A 27,876-nucleotide genomic window follows, 5' to 3' on the forward strand; every position below is an offset into this window, starting at 1 on the left:
AAATAAGAATCTCAACAGTAACAAGGTACGTTCACCTCATTACATTCCCTCAGGATTTCTATAGAAGAAACAGATGGGAGGAGAGGGAAAAGTGCCATTGATTTCATCCTGTCTGTAAAAATAGCTGGACTGTGAAGCATTGTATGAAATCTGATCACTTCCTGTGGCCATATATGGTTAGATTGGAAGTCCCCCCCCCGATCCAACAACAGCCCACCATACTTGTCCTGGTTGACCTTTACAGCTTTATGAGATGAATGTATAAATAAAAGACACTTGGACACAGAAATAGTTGTTTTGTCTTACTTTTATTGATTTTAGCCAGTATGACTACCCTTACACAGCACCACCTCTCTAAAACAAACACTTTCTCAGGATATCTTCAGCAGTAATACAAATAGAGCAAACTGTTTTTTTTTTTTTTTTCTCAATACAAAACTTTTTTTTTTCTTATATATATCCTAAACATCGGCCATGTTTGTTTTGCTTCTTCTGTGTAAAGGTCCCATGACTGGAGACACATGCATATGACATTTAGCTTGGAACATTATGCCACTAATCATAATGCACATAATAGATAATACAGTACTGCATGACAAATTCAAATAAATACCAACATACAGGTGAATTTCATATAAAGATGTTTCTGTATGGATCAATACTGAGAACACAATATGAAAGTTTGCACAGCTAATTCATTATCACAATGCTATAGCTTCCAGCAAACAGAAAACTTATTTCATGTAAAACATTGGTAAAAATTGCACTTTGACTTTTCACTTCTTTCCATATTGGTAACTTTATATGTGTGCGTCAACAAGCAAGCATTGGCTAGAATGGCACTAATCAAGCTTGTTGATGCGTATTCTGTTTTCTGTTTACTGAAAACGCTCAAAAGATGATGTAAAAAGATTTAATAAAAAATAAATGAAAAAAAAAAAGTTAAAATGCGCTTTCTGCACATTTTTCAACAATACTATTGATATCACATTACCTTCACCAAACAAAGCTAGATATGTTTCCATTAATACACACTGATCATTCCCCAGCACGTTATAGATGCTGGGGGCTTTTGTTCAACATCACAGGAGGCCAAAGGGACTTCTTATGTTTCCCGCAGTTTGATAAAAAACAACCTTTTCTTTAATACCCCTGATTTAAATATGTGGATCACTGACCTGTAGAATTCAATGCAACGTCACTTTTATTGAGCTCATTTTAAAACTATCATCTCGCACATGCAGAAAAAGGGCGGAAATTCCCCGTCTTTTGCATTTATTGCTGCTCACAGTCATTTTGAAACGCTTTAGTCTATAAAAAACAAACATAAAATACTTTGTCTAAAATTCTCCCTTGAAACAATGAAAGGCACTACTGGTCAGAAACGAAGAGCTAAACAAAAACAGCACTCATAACCAACTACGTCCGACAGCTTGTTTTCTTTCTGAGTTAGTCTCGACCCACGGTGTACCAAGATTTGGCACAATAAAAAACGAAGAGAGAATGAAACAATTCCAATTTGGAATCTTTAATTTTTGCATTTGCAGAGAATTCTAGAAGTCAGTGATCCTGTTTTTTCAGTGGAACGCCCTTTTGGTAAGAAGCAAAGGAAAAGTGTATCACATCACAGAAGATTTCCCAAAGCACAACTTACCTTTTTGGAAACAGAGCGTTGTCAAGTTTCATTAGTTTGAGCTATTCCTCTAGGAATAATAAATACATGAAAAACCCCAGAATTTGATCACCCTGGATTTTTGTATAGAATATGGCAGTAGAACAAACATAAAAGAAAGACATAACATTAATGTAACATAATTTTGCGAATGAATAAAATCTGGTGGTTTGACCATGGTTTGTGACAACTGTAGCAATTTAAATTTCAGGAATTCAACTCATTTTCCTATTATATAAGCTATTTTAAGTAATCCACAAACCATAGTTCTACCACACTTTCCTATAGGTTAATAATAGTTATAATCCTCTATGATGAAAGTGCACATATTAAAAATTAAAATAATAAAATAAAAACAAAAATAACACGAAACATGTTAGTGTTTAGACATTAAGAAATTACCCCCATGACCTCTGGCTTCGCATTGGGGGTTGTCATTGGCCAATTGAAAAAGTCGTGGCATTTTGACTTCCAATAGCAGCATACATTTTCCAATCAGTGTAAATAAAATGTTTTTGTTTATTTATAGTCCAAACAGGCTTTAGCATCTTTTGGCGAGCCCAATTTCAAATGAAGAATGAACCTTGTGCTGGTACTTCATCATCCACACAGGGCTACCATGTAATTACTGCAAAACGGAGAAAAAAAAAATATAAAAAAAAATCAGCATTTGTATTTTTGGTTAGCTGTTAACTCCAAACAACTCCAAAGACACTCCAAATAAACAGCTAGTGTTAGTCCAAGTCATTACGTTAGGAAGCCAGTAACTCAGTAGTATTTCAAACCAATGTAAAGCTAGTGGTAATGGGGGTTTCTCAAATGTCATGTGAGTCAATAGACACATATATACCATGCAGGCTTTAAAAACAAAAAACAAAACAAAAACATGACATATGAAAATTATGTGGAATGGGCGGAGCCTGCATGCAGAGGTAGGAGGAGCCTTTCTGTTGACACCCGAAAAAAAATCCAGACATTGATTACAAACTAGATGGAGCTTAATTCAGACTCCTGTGCTTAAGGGATTTGGGTATATTTCTAACAACAAATCTATAGAGTCTACCTACCTACTGCCTACAACCTAAGGAGAGTACAAGGAGAAGGGGAGGGACTAATTTGAATCAATGTCCTCTGGTCAATCACTAGACCAGTATTTTTCCTCCTTAGAAAAAAAAAAATGTCCAGAAGTTTCTTTCTTTGGAAACACTGGACTCATTTCTCCACCTTTTCAGACATCTGGAGCGGACTGCCAGTATGTCTAGCTTATTTCTCACATCTCCTCTTAACCACACGAGTAGTTTTCCTTTCTCTACTCTTCAAATCTCTTCTCAATCAGCGCAAACTGATAGAAACACAATATCTTAAATGCAGGAGTGACTAACCTCCTTTTAGTTTTTTTCCCATAACTGCTTAGTCTCCATGCTGTGTGCTAAACATATACACGCACACATAAGCAGGGCTGATGATAGTTTCTCTATTTATACTGTAGAGAAGACGATATAAGATCCTGCAAGATTCTTAATTGGTTGCATTATGATAACATAGCACGTTTTCTTTAGTAGGTACAAATCTGGCAGGACTGTCTTTCTTCAACCCTGCTTTTAGCATCATAAAGCTAGCATGTCTATTTTCCACAGAGAGGGTAATAAACACAAGCCCCACATATTTTCATATTTGCGTAATGCTAGCTCGCAAAGGGTTAAAGCTTTTATGAAAAATTGTAAGAACTAGAAAGAGTACGTCATTTAGTCTTCATACACGTCACACACATTTAAAATAAATCATGACTGGCCCTCTATTTGTGATAAAGATAAAAATATAATACACAAGAGGGCCACTCATTCATGTACATACAGGCAGAACACACAGATGGAGGATGTTACCTGACAAATATACTTTAGTTAAAGGGTGAGTGGTGATGTGGAGGAAGCCAGCGGCTAACCATCTACAAAGAAAGAAGTTGGTAAAAAAGTGGCCACTGACAAAAGCAAAGGGTTTCCAGTCACAACAGCATACAGACATTATTGACTCTGGTCCAAAAATAGAGAGGAGAAGGAGGAAGGTGGATAAATGCTTCAGTTCACACACAAGGGCAGGCGGGTTAGATTTATACTGACAGGCACTTTGCCGGACTGTTACTTTAGTGTCCCAATTTAAATATCCAGGTGTGGTGCCTTCTGATTTGTGCTCTTTTAAGAGTTATCCCACATTAAACAGCTTATTATGAACCAAACTACGTAGCTTCTACGTTCACAGTAAATCAATATTTGATCGGAGTAGAACCCGAGGCACCTGTGCTGAAGTGCACTTTGTTTGGGAGTGGAGTTTGATTTGTCAAACTTTTCTTTCTCTTTATGGCTATGAATGGAATCCATTGCAAACATGATGGGTTGTACAGAATAGCCCTCCTGTGTTTTACCAGACACCACTTTAGTATCTTTACCATGCAGAGCACGTAGCATGTCTCTCATACCACACGCAACAGAAAAGTGTTTTGTTAAAAGCTAGTGTTTCAGCAGCAAAGCCATGCGATTCTACATATCTTATTGTATTGGTGTGCTAGCATCACAGCTTACAATGATCCTGATATACACACCTATGGTCACAGGTGCTCCTTTCTGCCCAAACAATTCCAACAAACCAATTCCAACCCACTTACAAAGTTTTATACATCATGTAAATATTCATTTAGTCTTCCTCGAGCAAGAAGCTGGAGGAGGATTGCATATTTTGCTTGTTTATTTCCTGTAAACATTTCATTGTAGAGAGTGACCTGATTCGTCAGAGGGCTGCTGGACAGGTCAGTCCTGGAGGCAGCAGAGAAAGAGGAGGAAGGGGCTTGTTTCAAAGGAGCACCAATGCCAACAGCGAGCTGAAGGGCAGACACAGAACCCTTCTATGACATCCTCTATATTCCCCATTCAAGTGTAGTGTGTGACTATTACCAGGCAGTACACTCTGGGGATCAGAACAGACAAGCACAAAAGCTGCCACCTTAACTTATACGTACGGCACTATGACAGCGGAAAGAATAGACACTCCAGAAAATCCACAATGCCCTCAGTACAAGCAGGGCCCTACAATCCACATGCCATAAATGTCTACTACAGTCCAGACGTCGAGTGCACACTGTACATGGGCATTCCCCTAAGGTTGACACAGCACACACAAGCAGCTGGTTAAGACACAGCAGTCCCTAGAGGGAGCTAAGCGAGCATGTGGGGCTCTGTAACACTAAGGCTGTACACAGCAGTCCGCTGCGGCTCTGCGCCGCTCAGTCGCAGTAGATCTTGTACTTCTCACTGCAGAATACCATGGGACCTCCTATGATGCCACTGGGTAGAGCTGTGTTGAGCTCAGGGCGCCCTGAGCTGGAGCAAGACAGACTCTGACTTACATGTGAACCTGTGGAGGAGGCAGCAGGGGCTTTGCTGCGGGCTTTAGAGCGCCCCCCGGTGCCTCCACGTCTCGTCTGCTCGTGGTCAAACTCCAGGTCCTCCAGGCGCTGTGTCAGGGCCAGCTTCTGCTGGATGGCCATCCGCAGCAGAGAGTTCAGGGTCTTCTTCTCATCTTCTGCTGCAGCTAGCTGCCTCTGCATCTCGTCCAGCTGGGTCACGTACTCATCACAACTGCAACATGCATTAAAACTGTGTTAGGCCCTAACATCAGATAGAAAATAAATACAACAACAAACATTATTATGAAGTTGGCCAACAGAGGGCATCATTGAACTTAATTTGGTGGTGTGATGTACTTGCTTTGTCTAAACTGAATATGAAATGAACTAAATATATTTTCTGTTTATTTAGAAATAGAATGTACTCAGAATTCACACTGATTCAACGTTTACAAACCATTCCCATCATAAATGATTTCTAAAGGATTTATCCTCTCATGACCTTTTACCTACTTTTACTACGTGCATTAACCACCAGCAGGTGGTGCTGTACACTTACATCGTGTTGACCAGACCTTCAGCTACTCTATAATTAAACAGATAAATAATGCAGTAGGGCTGACATTTCTGATTTCCATCTTAAAAATTCACAGCTACACAGAAATTTTATTATATTAGAAATATTATGGACTTTCTGTACTAAATTTGTTTAAAATTACAGTTTTAAACAGAAGTTGACAAATTGTCTAGCTCTTGTAGTTGGCAGCACACATTTTGAGGTCCAGAAGAAAATCTTCCCAGAGCCCACAGAGACACAGGAGCTTGTCATTGTGATGATTTCATTATGTAGTGAAAGGGAATAAGACATATTCATCACATTAGCCTTAATGCATGCTTAAACGAGTGATGCCTGTAATAGAAAAGCAGGCTGACTCTGTGCTGCAGTGCGGCTCTTGCACCTGTCTCCTGCTGCCCTTATGCCAAACACATCAGAGGATGGACAGGTAGAATAACTGGGTCAGGCACCTGGGGCTTCATCGCTCTATTCTCTGCTGTCTTTTTTACCAGTTTACTGTCACTGCTCTGTCACTCCTAGTTTCTGCTACACTTTTGAAGTCTCATTATGTATTTTACTCAATTCCCATGAAATAGCAGAATGTTCTGTTTGACCGGTACAGGCTGCAGAGCATCATGCATAAGGACTATTTCAAAGCCCAAGGAAGCATCAGAATGACTTTTAATAAATGGAAACTATGTGTTTTGTGAGAATTAAAACATTAAATCTACTATAAAGTAGGATCTAAAGTTGTATCTCTGCATTACAATTGGAGTAAAACAAACACATTATGCTATTTGTAGTTTTAACAAAAGACTAAGGATTGTAGAATGAAGCTAATATATCTAATAGTCACATGACAGTTAAAACCCAGGTTGTTGCTGTCTTTTGAACTCCACGTGGTCTGATACCGTGTGAACTTTGGCTTCACCAAACCAGCCTACCAACAATAACAGGGCCCTTTTCAAGCCTGGGGTTAGATTCCCAGTGAGACACACAGCTTTACAATGGAGATCAGCACTGCTTCATTAAGTCTACATGGGGGGTGTCCTATAAGGATAGCGCCTCCACCAACACCACCACAGCAGACAGCACAGTCACTCCGCCATTGTCAAGCGAAGAAGGCTGTGCGTTTTCCCGGGAAAATACAAGGGGGGCTATTCTTGGGAGGGGATACAATGGAGGCTTTCTGACTGGTGGATGGTAGTGGTGGCACAATGTTATATACGGGTAACAAGCAAATGGCTGGTAACTATATAGATCCTCTTTTTTAGATCACTCATTTGACTCTTTCAGATTTGCTGTTACAGAGACATTTGAGAAGTGATAGAGAAATGATGACATGATTCACATTGCGTTCATAAGGTGCAGCTGTTCAACGTCTGCTGTCGGATTGGTCATTGCGGGGAGGATACCGAAGCAGGCGGGGGGTGGTTCTAAATAATAGGCTGAGTAACAATATGAGGAAATGACTACATGTGAGCAGTACTGTGCAAAAGACAAGGCAAATTAAATGAAAGGCAGGTTTAAAGGTTTAGAATACAGAAATGCATGTCAATTTAATATAACATATTTAAATATTAGCACTTCTGGATAGTTTACATTTTGACCAACCAGTTACTGGTCAAGCAGTGTACACAAAAGTAGCCTAAATAGGAATCAAAGTCAGTTCATTGTCATTTAAGGGTACATGTTTTTTTTTTTTCATATACAGATATCTCGCAATAGATAAGTCAATTGAGAATTTGTTATACTGCACATTATTGTATCTTTTGTCTATTGCCAGATTAAGTAGTCTTATTTATTTGTATGTTAAGAAGCACTATTGCAGTTTCAAATTCAACCAATGCTATTTTCATACACCATCTCTGTATCAGCAAATTTGCATATCTGGGTCCTTAACTCAACTCAACAGCTATTGTCCCAAATGTAAATTTGGTTGCATGTGGTTGTACACTGAAACAATACAAGTGAAGTAAAATAAGCAAGGCTTTACTGGACCACAGCTTTATCCAAAAACACATCATACATCATATAAACTACAAGATAAACTGAAGTCTTATAAAACTGCTTGTCACATAGTGCCATTCTCTTTTTCTTATAAAAACATGTATGTATTCATTAATGATACAGCTCCAGGAATAAATGTGATTTTCACTGTAATTGGTTTGGTGGGTGTAAACAAGAGTGGGGAACATGCCTGGGCTTGTCTCGGGAATGCTGGAGGCTACAGCTCTGGTTTATGTCCCTCTGGAGACCGCAGCTGCAAACGTGCTCACAAGAATTCATACACAAGGATCATTCTGCTTGGAGAATTTCAAGGAAACTCTCAGCTAAAAAGATCCATTTGCCCTCAAAGGCCAAATCCACTCTTCCACAATTCAGAAGAGAGGTGATTACCATAAAAGGCTTGTCAAATTAGGATTCTGTACTAAGCTTTTTCTCCTTTTCGAGAAGCAGCTAAAGAAAGTAAAAAGGAAAGCAGGATAGTGGGGAGTGGGGAGGGAGTGTGGGAAAACTTTGGTTTGTAGAGTTCCCTTATCCTCTAAGACTGCGTGACCTAAAAGTGCCTATATGGGACTGCATTTACATACCAATGCAAGAATACTATAAACTGGTGTAATTTATGCATAGGCTCTGACAGCTGAGTAGCATTCAACATCTTCATCTATGGAGAGTAAATTACACAGGGCTGCATCTTAATTATAGGATTAATATTAGGAGTGTCTGTTCAAGTATCATCTTTAAAGGGCTGGTATAGAAGTTTGTGTATTCATGTCAACTCAACCATGAAATCAATCCATGAATAACACAACTGAGTCCAAACGAGGACAAAACACAACTACGTTGGGAATAAACCACAACTTAAGCACTTTAAAAAATGTGTGTGTGTGTGTATATATATATATATATATATATATATATATATATATATATATATATATATATATATATATATATATATATATATATATATATTATTTTTTTTTTTTATCTGGGCCATTTAACATAAAAATTGTGAAATCTACTTCTGTAAGTCTGAACTCCAAACCATATTGGATTGGCTGTGGATCTTGCCATTAAAATAACCCACGCATCATTGATGATTAAGAATAATTAAACATTATCTATTAAAATTTGACTAATTGCACAGCATTATTCCTGAAATCAAATACATTTTATAATACATAAATAACAACCAAACAATAAATAAAAACTAACCCAGGAGAGGTATAAAAGTAGCCACCATACAAAGCTACCAATATTTATATCACCATTTGAAAACCAATGCTCTGGGTAATATCTTTGAATACATTTCAGTGCATTGTTGCCACAGTACACAAAGAAAAAAAGTCCTGTTGGGCCTACAGGCTACAATGACATTCTGACATCTCAGTAAGACGAAGGACTGCATTGACTTTAGCAGTAGTTTAATATTACACTGGTATGTTTGTGCACCTGGTTCTGGTGCACTGTGCCAGAAGCGCTCATATCTCAAAGTGGTGACTTTTCATACAGTTACTAATTGATTAGAATTGCAGGGATGTGGGGTGAAATGAATAAGAGCACTTGACAGAGAGGGATTGGATTTCAGAATACACTTGTATGGGGGGCAGTGAGTGGCCCACACATCCCCTACAGCAGCCTTGAAAAATAATGCACTTGTTTTGCATCGTCTACCTACAGTGTGCAGCCTGGTTTACTGTAGAGACTACATATTAACAGTAAGAACAATATACAAGGATTGTGTTACCTTTCAAATAACATATATTTAAAAAGGATGTAAACAGAATCTAATTAAATTATAATAATTAACTGTCATCATATACTACTACAATAAAATACATTATACTTTATTTAATACTAATACCTAACCCTAACCTAATATGAAGACTGTAAATTTCCAATAAACATGGCATATTCTTGGTAATAATATGGAAACAAGAAAATAAACATAATTTACCCCCTGTTTAAACAGTTACCGTATGCGCAAGGCCTTAGTTCATTTGGTGTGAAGTTATCTGGCAGACACTGACCACTCATCCAAAGCAACACTTTGAGCCACTGTAATTTTAAAGATTAATTTTGCTAACAAAAAAATGGCTCTCAGCTACTCATCCTGAAATTAAGAAATGATGAAACACAACTGGAGGACAAGTCTTACTGAAAAGGAAATTACAAACACTCAACCAAGGCAACCTTTTATATAATACTGCAAATGCTTGCCAGTAATAATTTAATAATAATTTCTTGTTAAATATTTTTTATTTTTATGAAGAAAAAATATCTAATCTGAAAAACACAGTAAATTGATTTGGTAAAGGGACTACTACATCTGTATGTATTCAAATTCACTAGCAGCATGTGAGCATTGTTCTACTAGAGTGAATGTGTAATCCAAATCTGAGGTGGGATTATGAGTAGAACCTTTGACCGCCTTCTCCTGAGAATCACAAACGATTAGCAAGTGTGTCATCTCTTCTAATCCACGTGGGCATAGAAAACATCCTGCAAGACCGGGACTAAATTCTCCCCCAAATATATTTTAATACACTCTTATACCCCTGCACCTTCTGTCATCTAGTTTGGTGATAAAATAATATTAAAATGGTGACACAATTATTTGAGTCACAAAATAAAGAAAACATATGGTAGACCCCAATATAAGACTTTAATCTGAAATTGACCTAATGTTTTTCTATGGTTATTCAATATTTAGTGTGCATAAATTAACAACACATATACGTTTCTTACCGTGTGGCGAACATAGCCCGGAGTGAAGAAAAGGTGGCGGCATCTTCTTTTAGTGCTTTGAGCTCATTCCTCAGCTTCATCATGGTCTCAGTCACCATAGCCTTCTCATTCTCGTACTTGCTCTTAAGGTTGGCCAGAGCAACTTCAGCGGTCTATTAGTGGACAGAAAGAACAAAATGATCAGACCATCCATTTAGCCATATGCCTGTTTATAACTGGGCTAACTGACAAGCTACTTTGTAATATGTTTGAGTAAATGTTGCCAAAGAAATCAATGCATAAGTAATAATTGATAATAAAAGTAGAATAAAACAGATACTCTTTTGAACAAGTACTGATACTGAAAAGAAAAAACAAAAATAGATTACACGTATTTACATTTCTTTAGTTAGTTTTGGACAGTACTTTATAAACTGTACACAAGTTCATTTAAGAGCAAATTGTAATATTAAAGATTTCCTTTTAATGTTTTAATTATGGTGTCAAAATCAATATCAAACTTTTTCTTTAGTATTGAAATTGGGTTTGAAATGTTGGTATCACTTGTTTGGGTTTATGCGAGCTATGCAATGCACTCATGCTATGCAATCTTGCCATTCTATCTACAAAGAAAGTCAGCAGCTGACACTAGAAGGCTGCTGTCTTGTCTAGTTAAACATTTGCTATAGCAGCTGAATTGCCCTGAAATAGCTAACAACCCCATCCCTTTGTATGTGTTATTGGAAGCCTACCAGCAAATGCTTTTGACCACAAGAAAAGACTTCCTCATAGTGCAAAAGTCAGACGTCAGTGGGGATAAACTGACCTGTTTGTTGGCCTTAAGGACGGTTCTTAGTGTTGCAATCTGTTCCCTCTTGGTGCTGAGCAGGGATTTCAGTTTGAGGATCTCCTCCATGCATGCCTCCTTATCTTTGTCTGCCACTGTGCCCAGCTCCAGTGTGGCCACCCTCTGCCGGGAAAGCTCTGTAGTGCGATCCACAGCCAACTGGAGGTGCTTGATCTGATCCCGAATAATCGCCACCAGGTTGTAGATGTTCATTGGTTCTCTGCGGTGATCGGACACAGGTGATGGTAAAGAGGAGACTGGAGAGGGAGAGCCGTCGCTATGGTAACCTTGGTCTGGGAACAGGCCTTTGGTGAGGAGGATGGGAGAGCGCCGCCCACGTCCCTCTGGACTGCTGCGTCCGCCCTTGCCCTCCTTGTAGAAGTCAAGCATGACCCTGTTGGGTGTCTCATTGTTGCACATGCACACGTGGTTGTACAAAGTGGCCAATTCCTCGCTGAAAGTGACCAACTCGTCCTGGGCCACGCTGAGGCTGCCCTGGGACTCACCAGCTACATCGCTCAGCTAGACAGACAAAAACAGGGAAAATGTTAGTCACTTTTGATATAATATAGTCATTTATCACATGTTTATAATATGTTCCATTTTAGAGTTAGGACTTTTCATGATTGTCAATTTTTCTGGCATCATAATTAAAGGTGCATTGTAGCATTACTGGTGGAAGGCCTGTCAAATGCTTTTCTCTGTAGAGATGTTATTGCTTTGTCTAAAAGGTTTCACAGTAAATGGTATTAAACCTTTCTATCTTTGTGGAGACCAAACCAGACCAATTTACAGGTCGGATATGTGGAGAAGCAACCCCACTCACACTCAGAATGCCTGTTTTTCTAGGTATTTTTGAGCAATAAACCTGTAGTTGAATAAATGTAAGGCAGAGTTGTTTAATGTCATAACATTCCAGGCAGAGCAACGACATATCCACAGAAACAAGCAGGTGACGGACCCCCAACCAAAAAGTTACATAGTGCACCTTTAAATCATAATTTTTTTTAAATCACATTTTATCCACCATTAAACCACATCTCCAGCTGCACAACAACATAAATCATTTTGATGTAGGTTTATCATTTACAGTACAGCTTACATTAGAATTAGATAAAAATACTTCATATTATCCCTTTAAGATACTTGTTTAATGTTTATATTGTAACTATATCTATAAATAATAATTAATTGTTAAATAGAAGAAGTGTAGTACTAGTTACCTTGCGCAGCTCTTTCTCTAGCCTGTTCTTCTCGTCTCTCTCTGTGTTACTGATTTTCTCCAGAGCGGACAGTTTTTCTCCGAGCGTGGTGACATCATTCTCCAGTCGGGTGCGTTCTTCTTCGTAACGTGATTGACAGGTCTGATATTCTGCTTTGAGGGTCTTCAGCTCCTCCTTCAGTTCACCTGCCTCAGACACAGCCACCTGGGAAAGCAAAACCAATGTTAGGAAAATTGTGCACAAAAATATTATATAATAATAATATATATAATATAATGCTACACAGCAGCTGTTGCTGGTGGTACTTGTACTTCCTGTGTAGACAGACTTTTTTGTTTTGTTTAAGTCCTCATGTGGTTTTATTTAGTGCCAGTTGGATTCCTGAGACTTGTCCTTGTCCTTGTCCGGTCCTGATTTGTTCTTGTTTAGTCCTGGCTTAGACCTAGTTTAGCCCTGATTTAACCCTTGTTTTAGACCTGGTTCACTCCTGGTTCAGTCCTGGTTTACATTTGATTTCCTTTTGATTTTGTCTTGAATGTATACTGACTGTTTCTACTATGGTTACTAACGGTTTCTGTCTTTATCCATTCATTATTTACTTTGCCATTACTTACTAACCATTTAAAAAATTAATCAATACTAATTTATTAGAAACGCACCTTATATTTGCACTCCAGGATCTCGGGCCCGTTGATGTCCACCTCATAGTAGTCTCCATCCTCGTGACTGTCCCGCTCCTTCTCGTTGTCCAGGGCAGACTGGCGCTCCTTGCTAGCCTGGAGCTTGCGGATGGTGTTGAGGTTTTCAGTGAGGCGGCTGACCTTCTCCTGGTGTTCACACAGGGCCCCGTTGGCCTGTTCAAGCTGTTTCTGAGCGTCCTGCAGCGTGGACAGCAGAGACACCTTCTCACGCTCCATCTTAAGACACAGAAAAAAATATATGAAAATATCTCAAAATTTCATAATATACTGAGCATTTTATAGGCATCAAGTTACAGATAGACACAATTAATACAACTGGTAATAAGCTGATAATTACCAATTGTAAGGATAAAGAAAATTGTGAATATAAATGATAAGGTTAGGCACAACATGGATTTTCCGATTGGATATAACATTATTATTACAGCAAAACTGTTTCCTTCTACCTTCCACTTGTGTGTAAAATCCTCCACTTACAATCTCAAAACTACTGAACAGCATCTTGTGCTACATAATATCAATCTAGTGTTGGCCTTCTAAATGTCATGTGGGTTCCAGCAGGTGACTTAATAGGCTCCAGATGTAAAGTATCAGTCAAATCAAATGCGGGTCATTACATAGAGTTGAAACTGATTGAGCAATTTAAAATGCATTATTATCACTTTATATATGTATGTGACAATAGGATTAAAAGGTAATAATGGTTGTACAAAAAATAAGAACTGTAAGCATATAAGCATAGGGAAGATATCAATAAAAATCATATTGCTGAATTTGTTCATGAAAAATGTGTTACAATATTTCTGAATCCGAATCATATAGACCAATGTAAATAACTTAAATTGAGATTAACTGGATAACCTTGACTTTATACTGAAGTCCTGCTTCCATTCTCTCTACAGTTTATAGGAGGAGGTAAAAAACCTTAATCTCACAAGAATCTTAAACACACCCATTCACCACCACTGGCTCAGGGTGCTTGGTGGTTGCCATGGTGCCCAGGCGGGCGTGGCACAGACATGGGGCAAAGTGGAGGCAGATGGCGGGTCCTTCGGTGCCATCTCCCGCTGTGTTCAGAGGCTTCAGAGCCAGAGGGAGTGTGTCTGCCAGGATTAACTCTAAAGGGATTTGAATACAGCAGCAGCTTGGGTCAAGGAAAAACCCAAATACTACCATTGATTCATTCCTGTCAGCTTCATCAGTCCAACTATTACTACTCTCAGTATTACTATTGGTTTGTTGTTTGCTGATACTGCAAATTAAATATAGTAAAAATATTTCTAATGTGCTTTTTAAAATTCAGTCAGTTCCAAATGGGCACAAGTACTACAATACTTGTGTAGGGATGGACAAAAATGCAAATGGTTTGGTCAAAAAGGCTATGTGCATACACACATATTTCCACAAACATCAGATCAATTTGGACTAAACTAAACTCGAACTTGAACTAGACCGAACCAGGACTAAACCTGAACTAGACCAAGACTAAACCCAGATTAGAACAGGATTAGGCTCATACCAGCACCAAATCAAAATTAATGTGAATGTACTCTTTTACTCTTATAAAGATTTGATTGCATATAAAAATGTACCTGCACTAGCTGTTGCTTGAGTTTCTGTATCTCATGGATGTTAAGTTCGCTCAGCAGATCATCCACCAGGCTGGGGGCAGGCCGGGACAGCTCGTCCTTGGTGGGAGTGAACACACGGTTATCCTCGGCAATAGTGTTGGCCAGTTTGTGGAAGCCATTTTCAAATCCCTGCAGTGCCTCGTCGTTGTTGGGCTCCGTGGAGGCATCATCACTGAACTTAAGGCCGTCTAGGGAGATGCTCAAAGGGCTGAAGAGGAAACAGGTGTAAAACAAGTCATGGATACAGCAGCTAATGTTTGACACATATTTAAATATAATATTTAAATATATAATATTTTGGAAATAAATTTGAATTTTTCTGGCATGTAAAGTAGGATTATTTTCAAAGTTCAGATTTTAAACACATCTATGAACATCAAGATTTGAGAAAATACTAAAATATGAGCTGCAAAACAAATACAAGAATTACACGCTATCATCACACATCTAAAGTCTAAAAGTCTAAAACTACAGGGTTAGCAGGTTGTATTCATAATAAGACTATTAATGTTATTTTGTTGTTTATAGAGAAAAGTAGGTAATTTCAATAACTGCAGTAAATTTGCCAATTTGCCTATTACAACAATTCATTTGGGCCTTCAATTCCACTGTGATGGGCTCTAAATCTTGCAGACCTAATCTAAATGAAATCACCATTTCTCTCTCTAGACTACACTGACAGCTTATTAATGGCCGGCAGACATTATGTCTGTTTCTTGGTGCCTTTGGCCTTGTACCTGTGGTAGAAAGTATCTCCGATGTTCATGTAGTGGGACAGCTCTTTCCTGAGAGAAGCCTTCAGCTCCCTCTCAGTCTTGATGGTCTCCAGAGCCTCTGCCAGCTGCCTCTCTGCGATCTCCTTTAGACGAATAGCATCCTCCAACTGACTGTTCAGAAAACCTGTGTCCTCTTCTAATCGCCGGATCTCATGTTTCAGACCCTCAAACTCCACCTGGACAGAATCACACAAGGATTTACTTTTTAATAATTCTGGGATATGAGGACATGAAACAAAACATGTGGCACCAATAAAAATGGGTTTTAGGCATAGCCTCTAAGCGCTTCTCTGGGGGTTTATATGTACATCTTATTCTGTGTAATACTAATCCAAGAAATACCCACTTAATTGCCATCACTAATTAGCTCTTATAATTTTGAGTGGAAATCCTTTAATATTGCCTAAGAGAAAAGTGAAAGCGGATTTTATTCTTTTGTTTAAAATACCCTGTGACTAATGTAAAACTCATAATCTCAGACAAGAACACAAGAGCATGAAAAACTACATCACATGGTTAAATCCTATTTGAGCTTTTTTGCTTTTAAATATGCAAATTCTGTATTTTGTTATTTTTTATGAGAAGAAGCGTGTTCATGAATAATTTTACATTTACAGTAATACGAAAAGTGGTTTGTGCATGTTATTTGTCTCATAGTATTTCTAACATAGGATGTGTTTCATCTTGTAATTAGTAGAGGTCGAGATTTGTCATGTGGGACTGAAACGCCCTAATTTCATTTTGCTGAAGATTACAGAACAAGTGTTATTCCAATCAGCTCAAGTGATTAGAATAATGAACAGAAACACTGATACTGCTTCGGGGAATGCAACGACATTCAAAGTCAGGTCTTATTAAGTGCAATATTTAATGCAATATTGCAAGGGGGATTTAATATATTGCTGAAATTCCCATAGTGTAATCATACATATTTACAAAATATAAAGAATAAATACACTTCACACTTTTCATGTTTATGGCACAAAACATCATATACCTATCAACAAACAAAACAGCAATTAAGTGCTCCACAGCTGTGAAATTATTCTCAGTGGCTTTGTTCTGGATAAATAAAGATAAAATAAACAACACAAACGAATTATCATGTGCGAAGCTCTTTGTCAATATTTTGTAATGAGTGAGATAATTTTCCTTATGGATAAAGTTTGTCTTGGTCTCAGTTGATGTATTTTAAAAAGTAATACTGTGAACCTCGTAGTATTATGAGTTAGTGCTACTTTTTCTGTTTACTTGCTCTCTTTTTTACGTCACAGTTCCTTACCTGGCTTTGTTTGAGCACAGAGACTTGCTTCTGCAGTGAGATGTTCTCCTCCTCCAGCTCAGAGTAGTCCTGCAGCAAACGGGCCTCACGAAACTTGTACTCCTTAATGTCATCACGCAACTGATTCCTCTGCAGCTCCACCATCTGGTTTTTCTGTAACACCAAAAAGAAGAGGAAGTGTCAGTAAAGCAGTAACCAGTTAGTAGAACAGATTACAGAGAGGTTAAATTGGCCAGTGATGAATAGTAGCACCTGTGTAACCAAAAATTCAGCAATAATTATTATATCTGCTTTGACAAAAACATTTTTTGGCCTCAATATTTATCATTAAGAACCTGTATTTATACTAGTGGGGACATATTTGTCTTTTTTTTTTTTTGTATTACAATAAGATTTGAACCATAGAGAGTCGATTTATAAGTCATTTCTGCACAAACTAGCTTCTTAAGTGGGTAATTCTGCTGTTTATTTTATTTTGTTTATTATGATATTTGAAAAAACAGAAAATGACTTGGATTATTTTAAGTTTCTTGGGTCTGTGTCTTAAAGTCATCAATATTATAATTTATTGCGATCTTTTCTGTAACAATTTATTGCATTTTATTGTGACCAGTAACCAGTCCAATCCAGTCCATTTGTGTCAGCTTGACTCCTCAACACATTGAAATTCACTTGGATAAGAACTGGCTTCCATCTGGCAAAGTAGAGTTTTGCATATATTTATCTGAAAGTCTTTGAGAGAAAAAGGAGTCAGGTGCCACTCTGGGCTGAGGGCCACATGCAACAAGGACTGCCAAATTGGAAAGAAACAAAAAAAATGAAGCACACTTATCTCTCTGATTGTAACAAGTTTTCAATAGTGAGAAGCACCATGGTAGTGTGCAATGAGGGTACATTTAGTCCTAAACTGGTAAGTACAAAAAACACTACAGTTGCAATTGAAAGTTTTAATGGTCTAATATTTTTTATAAGGATCATTTAATTAAAACAAAGGGACAGATGCTATTGATGTACAACAAAAAAACAGCATTAAAGAGGAGAGTTCAAAGAGGTTAGAACACTACTTAAAACACTATTAGACAAAACCACTTTAAACTATTACCGACTAACAACAACTACTGAACTAAAGTACATTTTCAAGCTTCCTTTATTGTATTTTCAGACTATTTTCTGTTTAAACAGGGTTGGGGCTGCGACAAAATGCATAAATACATTATAGCAACCGGAAGTAGATATAAATAAGATATATTAAATCCTTCAGAAAAACAGCATCTTTAATATGTTATTGTATGAACTGGTAATTGCTACACCAGACCAGTTGTCCCTTGTTTGAATCTTAAAAGGAAGTATAAACAGAAGAAGCAGGCCAGACACATGTCCTAATCCCCAAGACGCTGCCACACACAGCCTTCCCCATCATTTGCCCCTAACCCCCCTCCTCACACATACACACACCAAAACAGAGGACCACAGCGGGACATGCAGATGGGGCCACCCTGACCAGTGCCTGTATTCAGAAGATGAAAGCTCAGGTGAAAGGTGACACCCATTTAGCGGCAGGTGGGTCACAGCCGCTGAGAAGACAAAGAGACGTCTGCTGTGCATGCGGTGCTGTAATGTGAGAAAGGTGGACTTAACTTTTGCCCTCCATAGGCATAGTCGTGCATTGTTTTTGCAGGAAACTCCCTTACGATCATATCCATGATCGTAACCATCTGTTAGGATAACTAACTATGTTTAACTATTTTGTAGGACCACTGCTAGTTCATTATTGTACCAAGGTCATGTTAAGATAAGAGGTATGACCACAGCTGTGAGACTCATAGATATATGTCAAGACAAACACATATTGTTCCAGTCTATCTAACACCAAACTAACTAAATAGGACAAAAACTACTGATAAGCATGATGTCATGACCTGTTACCCAGACAACACCCCGGATGGTGTCTGATTGGACTGTGCAATGTGCCAAGAGGCCTGCCTGGCCTGTGCACCAACAAAAAGGTGCTAAGTCCAAACCATGGTAGCCTCCAACTATAGTTTGCGTGTAAACACCTTGTATAGGTGTAAACATTGAGTCTCTGCATGGGAATGTTGACACAGACTCTTTGTACAGCTGTTGCTTTCTAATATTTGATTGAGCAAATTATTTGGACTTTATTTCTGTTTCAAGTGTATTCTTTATTTAAGCAGAAAATAATGAACACGAGAGTGAAAGGCTGTTTTCCTCATCAATACCAAGTTTGAATATTTAAATCAAGCATGTAAACTTGTACATGTATTTGCATAGCATGGCCTATATCTGTCTCTCTGGGAAGTAGACAGAGGGTGCCTAATGCAAACGAGCCAATTAGCCTTACAAGACAATTAGCCTTTGAATCTCTGTCCAGGTGGTCCTTTATCTCTCACGCCAGAACCACGTGTCCACCTCATCATTATTATTACATTACATTACATACATTATTGGAGCATATTGTCACTGACACAAACTCAATCAATTCTTACACCATTTTATTGGTGTTCATACCAGCATTTTTGCTAAATCAAATACTGGAGGAAATGAGATTGGACCAGTGATGACAGAATATGGATATTTGAATAATAGGAAGGTCAAACTGCCTTTATGGCAGTATGCAATATAGATTTAGTCTCTGTGTGTATTATTTGGATATGAAAGCAAATTTATCAGATTTTTTTTATTATTATCCAAACACACATCATATTAAAGCAGAACACAAAATATGGCAGCATATATATTCAAAACCTGTTTTTTTGTTACTATATTCTTAATAACAATGCAATTTATTTGCATTAATTTGTTGTAATTTTTTGACAGTTGACACTTGGGACTTGTTTTGCTCAATAACTGCAGGGCATTTTAACAGTACATGAAATACTGTAGTAGTAACCCTTGACATGTTGCTGAATCCCTTTTGAGGAAGTTGTGCATGCTCCTTATTTGCTCTGTGTAATAATTAATGGTGAAGGCAGAGCAGAGGAGAGCCTGACATTTGAAGATGCATTAATATTCACATTTGCTGTATGCATACTTAATCAGCGTGGGTGCTCCCTGTGCAAAAGCCCTGATGTTGGTACATTACTAAATAATGCAATAGCTTACATTACAAATCTCTTCTTAACACAACAGTGAAATCAAAGTAAAGAGGAATAAAAAGCCTCAATCAGGGGGTTGGTTTTCTTGTTTGGCTATATCACACAACATATACTATTAATTCTCACTAATCTAACCTCTAATCCTTATTTTGAAGCATTAAACCTATGCCAGCTGCTTGTCCAGGTCAGGGTTAGGAGTCTCAGCTGGAGGGTCAGTGCTGTTTGGTGCTGTTGAATAGAGGCCAAGCCCTGAAACTGATTAACATCCTCCTCCAATCAGATTACAATGCAAGCTAGAGCCCCCGACCTTTCAACTTTGCATGTGCGTGTACCCCATTTCTTTGAGAGACTGGGGGCTGTGACAGAAGTTGCTTAAGTGCATTCATTCAAGGGTGCTAAAATAACTGTGTGTGTGTGTTTTTGCAATAAAATGTCATCCACTTAGCAGTAGGGAGGGTCAGAGAAAAAAATCTATTAATGGACGTGTTTGGCATGGTGGTGTCATTTTAGGAGAACCCTTTCCAACAGTTTGTCGTGCAGGCTTTCAGCAAAGTGGTCAGTGCCTGTGCCTTTTGCCCTGCCAGGTGAAGACTGGACTGGACAGCTGTGGGGAGTATAACACAGCCACACATGGAGCTAAGAAGTATGGCTCTGTTGCACTGTGGGTGGTGGTCACACAAGCAAATGTGTGACATACATCAGAGTTGTTATGTTGAACCAAATGGGCTGTTTCGCTATCGAATTAAAGTCACAATTAGATTAGCATAATAGTAGAATTTCTGTGTCTGATAAACTATATACCCTGGTCCTCTATTGCAATGGTTTTCTTTCAGATTTAAGAAGCGATAATGATCACAATTCAATTTTTGTCTAAAATTGTAGTGGAGCTGTTAAGGACCAAAATAGTTCATGAATAGTTTTATGGTACAAGCATGACATTTTGCCACATTACTAACACCCCCAGGACTAATATTTCTAGATATGGAACCAAGCCTAAGTCGACCCTGAAGCCGAGAACTGGACATGTCACAAAATGGACTATATGAAAATGAGGCTGGCATAAAAAACACTGCATAATCCCTTTTTTACAGTCTTATTTGCTTAGTTATCCATTTTGTAATGTTGAACAACAATTTTTCATAAGCTCCAAAGCATTAATGAGGTCATGTGACCATTTTCCTTGAGGCTGTAAGGTTTGTGTGGGCTCCCTGTGGTTGAAATCCAAGTTAATACAATATTTTATCTTTCAAAGCCATATTCATTGGGTTTTTGATAACAAAAACAATTTAAACATCTCTAATGACCTGTAAGTGCCTCATTATCTTTCACAATGGTAATTAAATGCTGCATGGATGTGAGGCATAACCCTAAAAAACATATCAGAGATTTTCCTTAAATCGTTAAACTTATTCAAAGTGCTCTAAGTGCAGCTGCTGCCACATTGGCATGAATCTATACATGCCAAATTTGTCTTTGCACACTTGCATCACCCAGCACAGGCTACTCTGCATCCACACTTGATAAGTTTATAGCACATTCTTTGCCTGGTGGAGCGTGGTCCACAACTGTAACTAGTGACTGTCATCACGCTTTCATCCCCAATCTGCAGGGCTGGGTGGTGTCTTAAAATACTAAAATTCTTAATGGTGCATTATAACTTTTCTGTTTGGGGGTCCACAACCTGCTTCTTTTAGGATGTCACAGCTTTGGCTGGAATCTTTCACTGTATGACATTAAATATATCAGTCTTGTGTTTATTCAGTTAAGGACTGAAAATGTGTTTATTGCTCAAATACCTAAAATTCAGACATTCTTACATTTAGCGGGTCTATTGCTTGTGGGACGCCAGTCATTGTGTCCTTAGGCAAGGCACTTCACGCACTTTGCCTAGTATGAAAGTGGTGTGTGTGTGAGTGATGGTGGTGGTCACAGGGACCGATGGCGCCGATTGGCATGGCATGTTCAACAGTATGACATTAAACATCTCTACCTTACATTTATTCAATTACAGGTGGTTTTATAGCTCAAAAATACCTAGAAAAACAGACATTCTGACTGTGAGCGGGGTCGCCTCTCCACAGATCTGACCTGTAATTTAGCCATGTTTAGTCTCCATGAAGATAGAAAGGTTTAATGCCACACTGTGAAACAATCCAGACAAAGCAATAACATCTCCATGGAGACCAGAAAAGTTACATGATGCACCTTTAAAAAAACACCATTAGTTTAGTAGCTTTTTTGTTGTTGTTGTTATTTAATGTTTACTTTCACTTTAAAAACAGCATTGACAGTAGCTAGTATCTTGATACATATTCTTCTTTATAACCTATATGATAATTTAACATTATTTTCCAAAAAAGAAGGTTTAAGCAGTAATTGAGCTCCCAGCCTCGTTTCCATGTCGGCCATTTTGTGACATGCGCGGTACTCGGCTCCAGAGTCGACTTGGGCTTGGTTCCATATCCAGAAATGTTGGTCTTAGGGATGTTAATAATCTAGCAAAGTTTCATGCTTGTACCATAAAAATGAACAATTGGGCACTATTTTGGTCCTTAACAGCTCCACTATTGTGATTCCCCAAGTAGAATTTCTATGTATGATTACCTTGGTCCTGAATTGAAAGGGCTTTTTTCAGAGAATCTCTCTGTAGATACTATTGTTTATATTTCAGTAAAAAACTGGTCTATGCTATCATGCCAACTTCAAATAAAGCTGGTTTGAACTTTAGCTAAGTGCATCTTTACAAGGTTTTTTCCTTTGCTGTGATGGGTCCCTCAAAAGTGCTGCCCCAGACTTCCTGATGGCAAAATCTTGTATTATTTATAGAAAACCGGCTGGATCTGCAAGTGAATGTGATCCTGTGTGCACTTTTGTCCACCGACCCCTGTCTTACTCTGCATTCTGTTCACTTAAAACAAGCCATAGCCCACATGTTTCAGTAAAGGGCTCCCATATGGCCTTATACAGATTGCATTGCAACTCAATACTATCGCCTTTCCCCATTCTACTGGCTTGAGTGTAATATCACTGACCTCCATTTTTCCATTTCACTTCTCCAGTCCCTCCCTCCCCCACTCTATTCTGCTCCGTGTGGCACTGTGCTATCACAGGCTGCACATCAGTCCCTCTTGAGCTCCTGTCTCATCTACAGCATCAAGTATCCATCATCAGAAAGCAAACAGCAGCAATAACCTTGTTCCCCGCTGCCCTCTATGTCTTGGGATATTGCTTCAGAAACCAGGTCTAAAACTAAGAGAAGTCATAATTTATCAGTATGTCACAATGGTGTAATAATGCCATTATAATCCTCACAATTTTCTCAATTGTAATGCATTTTACAAGGGCAAAGTTGTTACATACAATTGACCCTGAAAGCAGAATTGTAAACGTGTTAAATCCCAGTATCCCATCAACTATAATGGGCTGTGTCCTTCAGCAAGGCTTGCCAGCTTGATATATTTCCTTATCAGACAAGATTTGAGAAGATTAACAAGACAAAACTTTATCAACTTTACACGTCTCAAGGTCACGTCATCCCATGTTAAATCAGAATTGTCCCAGTATGAGCTTGAGGCAAAATGACTCACAGATGTGCTGCAACTTTACCCCTCTCTAATATACCAGCAGACAGCACAGAACAGAGAATAATGATGCTTCAGGGCCTCTCACTACTGTCAAAGTTGCCAATGTGGGTGAAAGAGGATCCGCTTTTATCTAGCCGTTCGCTGCTAGCAATTGTCCTTCTATTCTGTCTATACGAGCCTCCATTAGCAGGGAGAATGCCAACTCAAGGTCATGCATTTGAATACACAATTAAAAGTGTGGTGTGGCGCTGCCTGATTCACTGTGATTGTGCATAAAGCCGAATTAGAGATTTTCAGGTCACCGGGACAACTGAGGAAACGTGTGTGTTTACATCCATTAGTCAAAGTGAATGGGGTGTGCATTGATTTTTTTCAGTGCACCATGTCCATATTGATCTGGTATGAAAACACTCACTGTTGCTATTAGTCAGTGGAAAAAGTAGGCCATTGTGTGAATTACTGAATTTGTTTTTTTAGAAATATTTTTTCAAAAGATGGATGGAGTCTAATGGCAATTCTTTATTGTCTTTATTCAAATGTATTACCCCTCTGGCCCTTTTATGATAGTTTGATCTAATTTGACAGATGGTCTTGGTTTAGTTCTAGGTTTAGTTGAATCTTTGACATTAATGTAATGAACTTTATTGAACCAAATTAATCAATCTTTTTTTTGTGTGTGTAGACTGATTTCATATTACATTTACAGTTTGTCCATCAATAAAGTTGTTGTCTTGTAATTGTGCTTTGCTGACAAGTAACATAATACATTAACATAAGATTGCTTTCTTGAAAACTAGCCTTCTTGATTCTAGATTTTCACTATTAAATGCGAGATTTCCTTGCTGTTTCCCTATCTACATCACACCCCATCCCCCACGTCCCACCCAACAGCAGTCTGGGGGTGATTTATCTTAGTATTGTTGTCAACAGTAATAATACAGGACTTGACATGGACACCCCTAAGGCCACTTGGCATCCTATTACATTAGCTTAATGTACGTTGAAAGCAGTAGCAGTAAGTACCGATCACCTAGCCTAGCATCAACCTTCTCAAATTGACCTTTAATAATCACAGTAAAGCAATTGTCCATCTGGTCAACTTTAATTTCTACTTCCTAGTCCCCCACTAACCTTTAAAACCAATCCCATCGAGGCAGGCTGTACACCTTCATAGCAGGTGTGTAATCCTCAAAGCTGATGAATGACAGACAGAAAATGCTCTGATTTTAATAGAGCCTCATGTGTTGGGGAAAAGCCGCTTGGTGCAAACGAGGCACGGAAAGCAATCACGTTTAACATTTCAATAGGCCACTCTCATTACTATAATAATGTATATGTGTCTGTCTGGATGCAGTCTACAAACCTAACCACTGCAGCTGTGCGGTGGCTTCATTATACAGTAATTGAATGCAATAACTTACAAATATGCTTTTTGTGAAATGCTTTTAAGAAATGTATTCATAGCATTGATACCAATCTGTAATTCTGGGGTTGCAACGACTAACTAAGATTCATAGTGTTACTAATCAAAAGTTAAAATAATTTATTACTAATTTTGGTTCCCAATTTAATAATAGAAAACTGTCATCTGAGCAGACAAAATAGATAGTGTGTTTTTATCAAAGACAGAGCTGAAATTAAATCAAAATAAATAGAAAATATTTCTCACAATATTTTAGCAATATTCTTATTATTCCAATATAGCAAAAAATCCACAAAAGGGCAGAAACATTACTTTTTATTCTACAGTTTATACTCTTACTTGAAAGATTACACTTTAGTTTGTAATTATTTCTTAATTTTATTTTTTTAATCAGCTGTTTTATCAGCTCTTATCATAGACCATATACTTGCCTATCTCCAAAGCAAGTCTTATTTTTCTGCATATCTATACCTCTATCTATTATATCATTCATACATTTATAGAGCATGGTTTGCCCCCATAAAATTACGCAGCATTTAATCAGTCCTCACACACAGGCAAGCACTAGTCCCATACAGTGCTGATAACTCTATATCTAATGAGCACATTTCTCTCATGGCCCTAGATTTAATTTAATGAAGTCATGGCTGTTAGTGCGCGCCTCCTCGCAGTGTAACTGGCTCTTATGGAGGTTTAATCCAGTAGACAGAGCCAGAGCAGGGTCTTATCATCGCCAGGGGGTAACATGGAGTATTTGGCAGAGAATACTGGCACATGTGCTTGGAGCTATATGACAGTACTGTTCTTAGTACTGCATATTGGTGGCCAAAGTAGAGAAAAAAGGAAAGATGGTGCATAGTCTAGAAAAAGTATTTGAGTAAGAAGATGGCTTTAGAAATAGCCATGGTAGTTCTTTGGACAAAAATATGGGTTTAGATTGAGATAACCTTCACTAGTAATATTTTTAGCCTAAGATAGACACTTATTAATCCAACCAATACAATGATTTTGTATTTATATTGTATCAGATAATTTGCTGCTATTCAAATTAATTATAAATTGTAATAAATTATGAACGTTGTATTGTCTGTTGTGTGGTAGAACTTAATTACGAAAAAGGCAAACATAAAGCTGTCAGTTTATTTTTTTATTTTTTTTTTATTTAGGCCGTTTTTAAGATTTTGCGATCCAGAGGCTTTAGTTGTCTCTACAGCATTAATGAGAAATGTGCAGAGAAAAAGGAGAGCTATTTGGCAAACAGTTGAGGCGGGGAAGTGACTGGGACACTTAGGTGGTAACAACCACATCTGCACAATGCCTTAACCACTGCACCATCAGGAAGCACAAGCTGTCAGTTTCTTTTCTCTTTTTTTTGTATTTAATAATAATTAAAAAAAAAGAAGCTTATTCTTCAAATCTATACTAGTTACATACAAGACTAGTCAAAGCATAGTTAAGTTGGTACAGGGGTTATTCTTTTTCACTTAATGGAGTTCAGGCATTCCTATCAATGGTGCCATTCTCTGCATCCTCACGCCCCATTCCTTCCCCAGCAGCCTTTCGCTCAGGCTAATTTGAAAACCCAGAAGACAAAGGACTCTTTCAGTACATGTCAGGTCGGTCACAATGCCCACCCCAGCCCCAGTGCCCAGCCCCTGTGCCCAGACATGTGCCCTCCTCTGGCTGCTGCTCACTCTCCTCCCTGCATCACCAGAGGACCATTAGGCCAGCATCATTATTGTCAACACAAGGCCATTCTCACTCAGCCATCTCTATCAGGCCAATTAGAGCTGCAGCATGGAAGTGGAGCCATGTCAGCACTTTTACAGATAAGGGACAGCAACAGGACACAGTGCAATGCAAGCTAATAGTGCTATATTTCACACGGAAGTACTGGTACTATAAGGCTGATGGTGATACCTTGTAGTATGTATTATATCAAAATCAATATTAGGGCCAAACCAGACTCATTATTGGATGGAACCAGGAATACAGGAATGTCCCATTGAGATTTGGAATCTCAATTTTCAGGGGAATTCTGCCTATTGTAAATTTTTTCAGTGGATGGGGAAACTGGAGCATCCAGAGGAAACTAAAGGAGGCATGGAGAGAACATGTAAACTGCACCTGGTCTGCATGTAGAGCATGTTATTCTATATTACCATCATTTAAAAGGACCTAATTTTGCAAGAATCTGTATCTTGCTTCACTGTAGCTTCTGGTCCTAATCTCCGTATACTCCACACAGCTGACATCTGTCTCGTGCAAAGGAACTACGGATTCCTGTAGACATGCTTTATGCACTAATCCAGACTATTTTCTGCTGCTATAATGAAGCTGAAATAACCCACAGCAAATCAGTGGACTCAGCTGATGTAAATCGTCCATACATAAATGTGAAGAATGTACAGGCCCTCGGGTTTATCTCCTGCTGTGTGAGAGCATTATAGAAAGACTAAATGGGTCATGTGACAGACAGCCGCATATGTCGTCAATGGGTTTTAACATTGCAACAACTATGAGCTGCTTTCCCTGTTACTACAATGGCACGGTTGTATTTGAGTGCTACGTGACTCAAGGGATATCTTTTAAAATGTTCACAACTTCAAACCTGTTCATTATTATTCTGGTCTGCATTTGGCTGCTGAGAAGATGGTGGTTAGATCAAAGCACTTTTAGGTGAAAACTGGCTCCTACACCTCTATCATTCACTGTTCGTCTCTTTTGAACCATAGCCCCATGGGATGTGTGTCCAGTGGGCTTTCGGTCTTGTCTTGTATAATGAGGTCAATCGTTACGTGCACAGCATACAGCAATGAGAGGAATTAAAGGGGTCATGCATTGTGTAAAATAGGACATAGGCGATCAAGGATTGCATTATGATTATAATTAGTTATTATTACTGTATGAAGGACTTATTTGGACTATAATAAG

The 27,876-nt window shown here is 38.4% G+C and overlaps 1 protein-coding gene across 3 annotated transcripts in view; it reads right to left on the reverse strand.

The window, feature by feature from the left end:
- Positions 1–289: 289 nt before the first annotated feature.
- LOC110164625 (protein bicaudal D homolog 2-like) overlaps positions 290–27,876 on the reverse strand; it is a 41,347-nt gene continuing 13,760 nt past the window's right edge. Inside the window, exons 3-11 of one of the 3 annotated variants that reach the window (XM_055165742.1) lie at positions 16,820–16,972; positions 15,499–15,713; positions 14,723–14,969; positions 13,089–13,346; positions 12,430–12,633; positions 11,186–11,728; positions 10,381–10,532; positions 5,070–5,301; positions 290–3,617 (exon numbers count right to left, since the gene is read on the reverse strand). In XM_055165742.1, the coding sequence (XP_055021717.1) occupies positions 3,570–3,617; positions 5,070–5,301; positions 10,381–10,532; positions 11,186–11,728; positions 12,430–12,633; positions 13,089–13,346; positions 14,723–14,969; positions 15,499–15,713; positions 16,820–16,972 (2,052 nt within the window). In that variant the 3' untranslated portion in view covers positions 290–3,569. Of the gene's footprint in view, positions 5,302–10,380; positions 10,533–11,185; positions 11,729–12,429; positions 12,634–13,088; positions 13,347–14,722; positions 14,970–15,498; positions 15,714–16,819; positions 16,973–27,876 lie in introns of all 3 variants that reach the window. The other 2 variants (XM_055165743.1, XM_020929706.2) reach the window with 2 other exon arrangements.

This window comes from Boleophthalmus pectinirostris, unplaced genomic scaffold (assembly GCF_026225935.1).
Source record: "Boleophthalmus pectinirostris isolate CB_2022bp ecotype Guang Dong unplaced genomic scaffold, ASM2622593v1 HiC_scaffold_8, whole genome shotgun sequence".
Taxonomy (NCBI): Eukaryota; Metazoa; Chordata; class Actinopteri; order Gobiiformes; family Gobiidae; genus Boleophthalmus; species Boleophthalmus pectinirostris.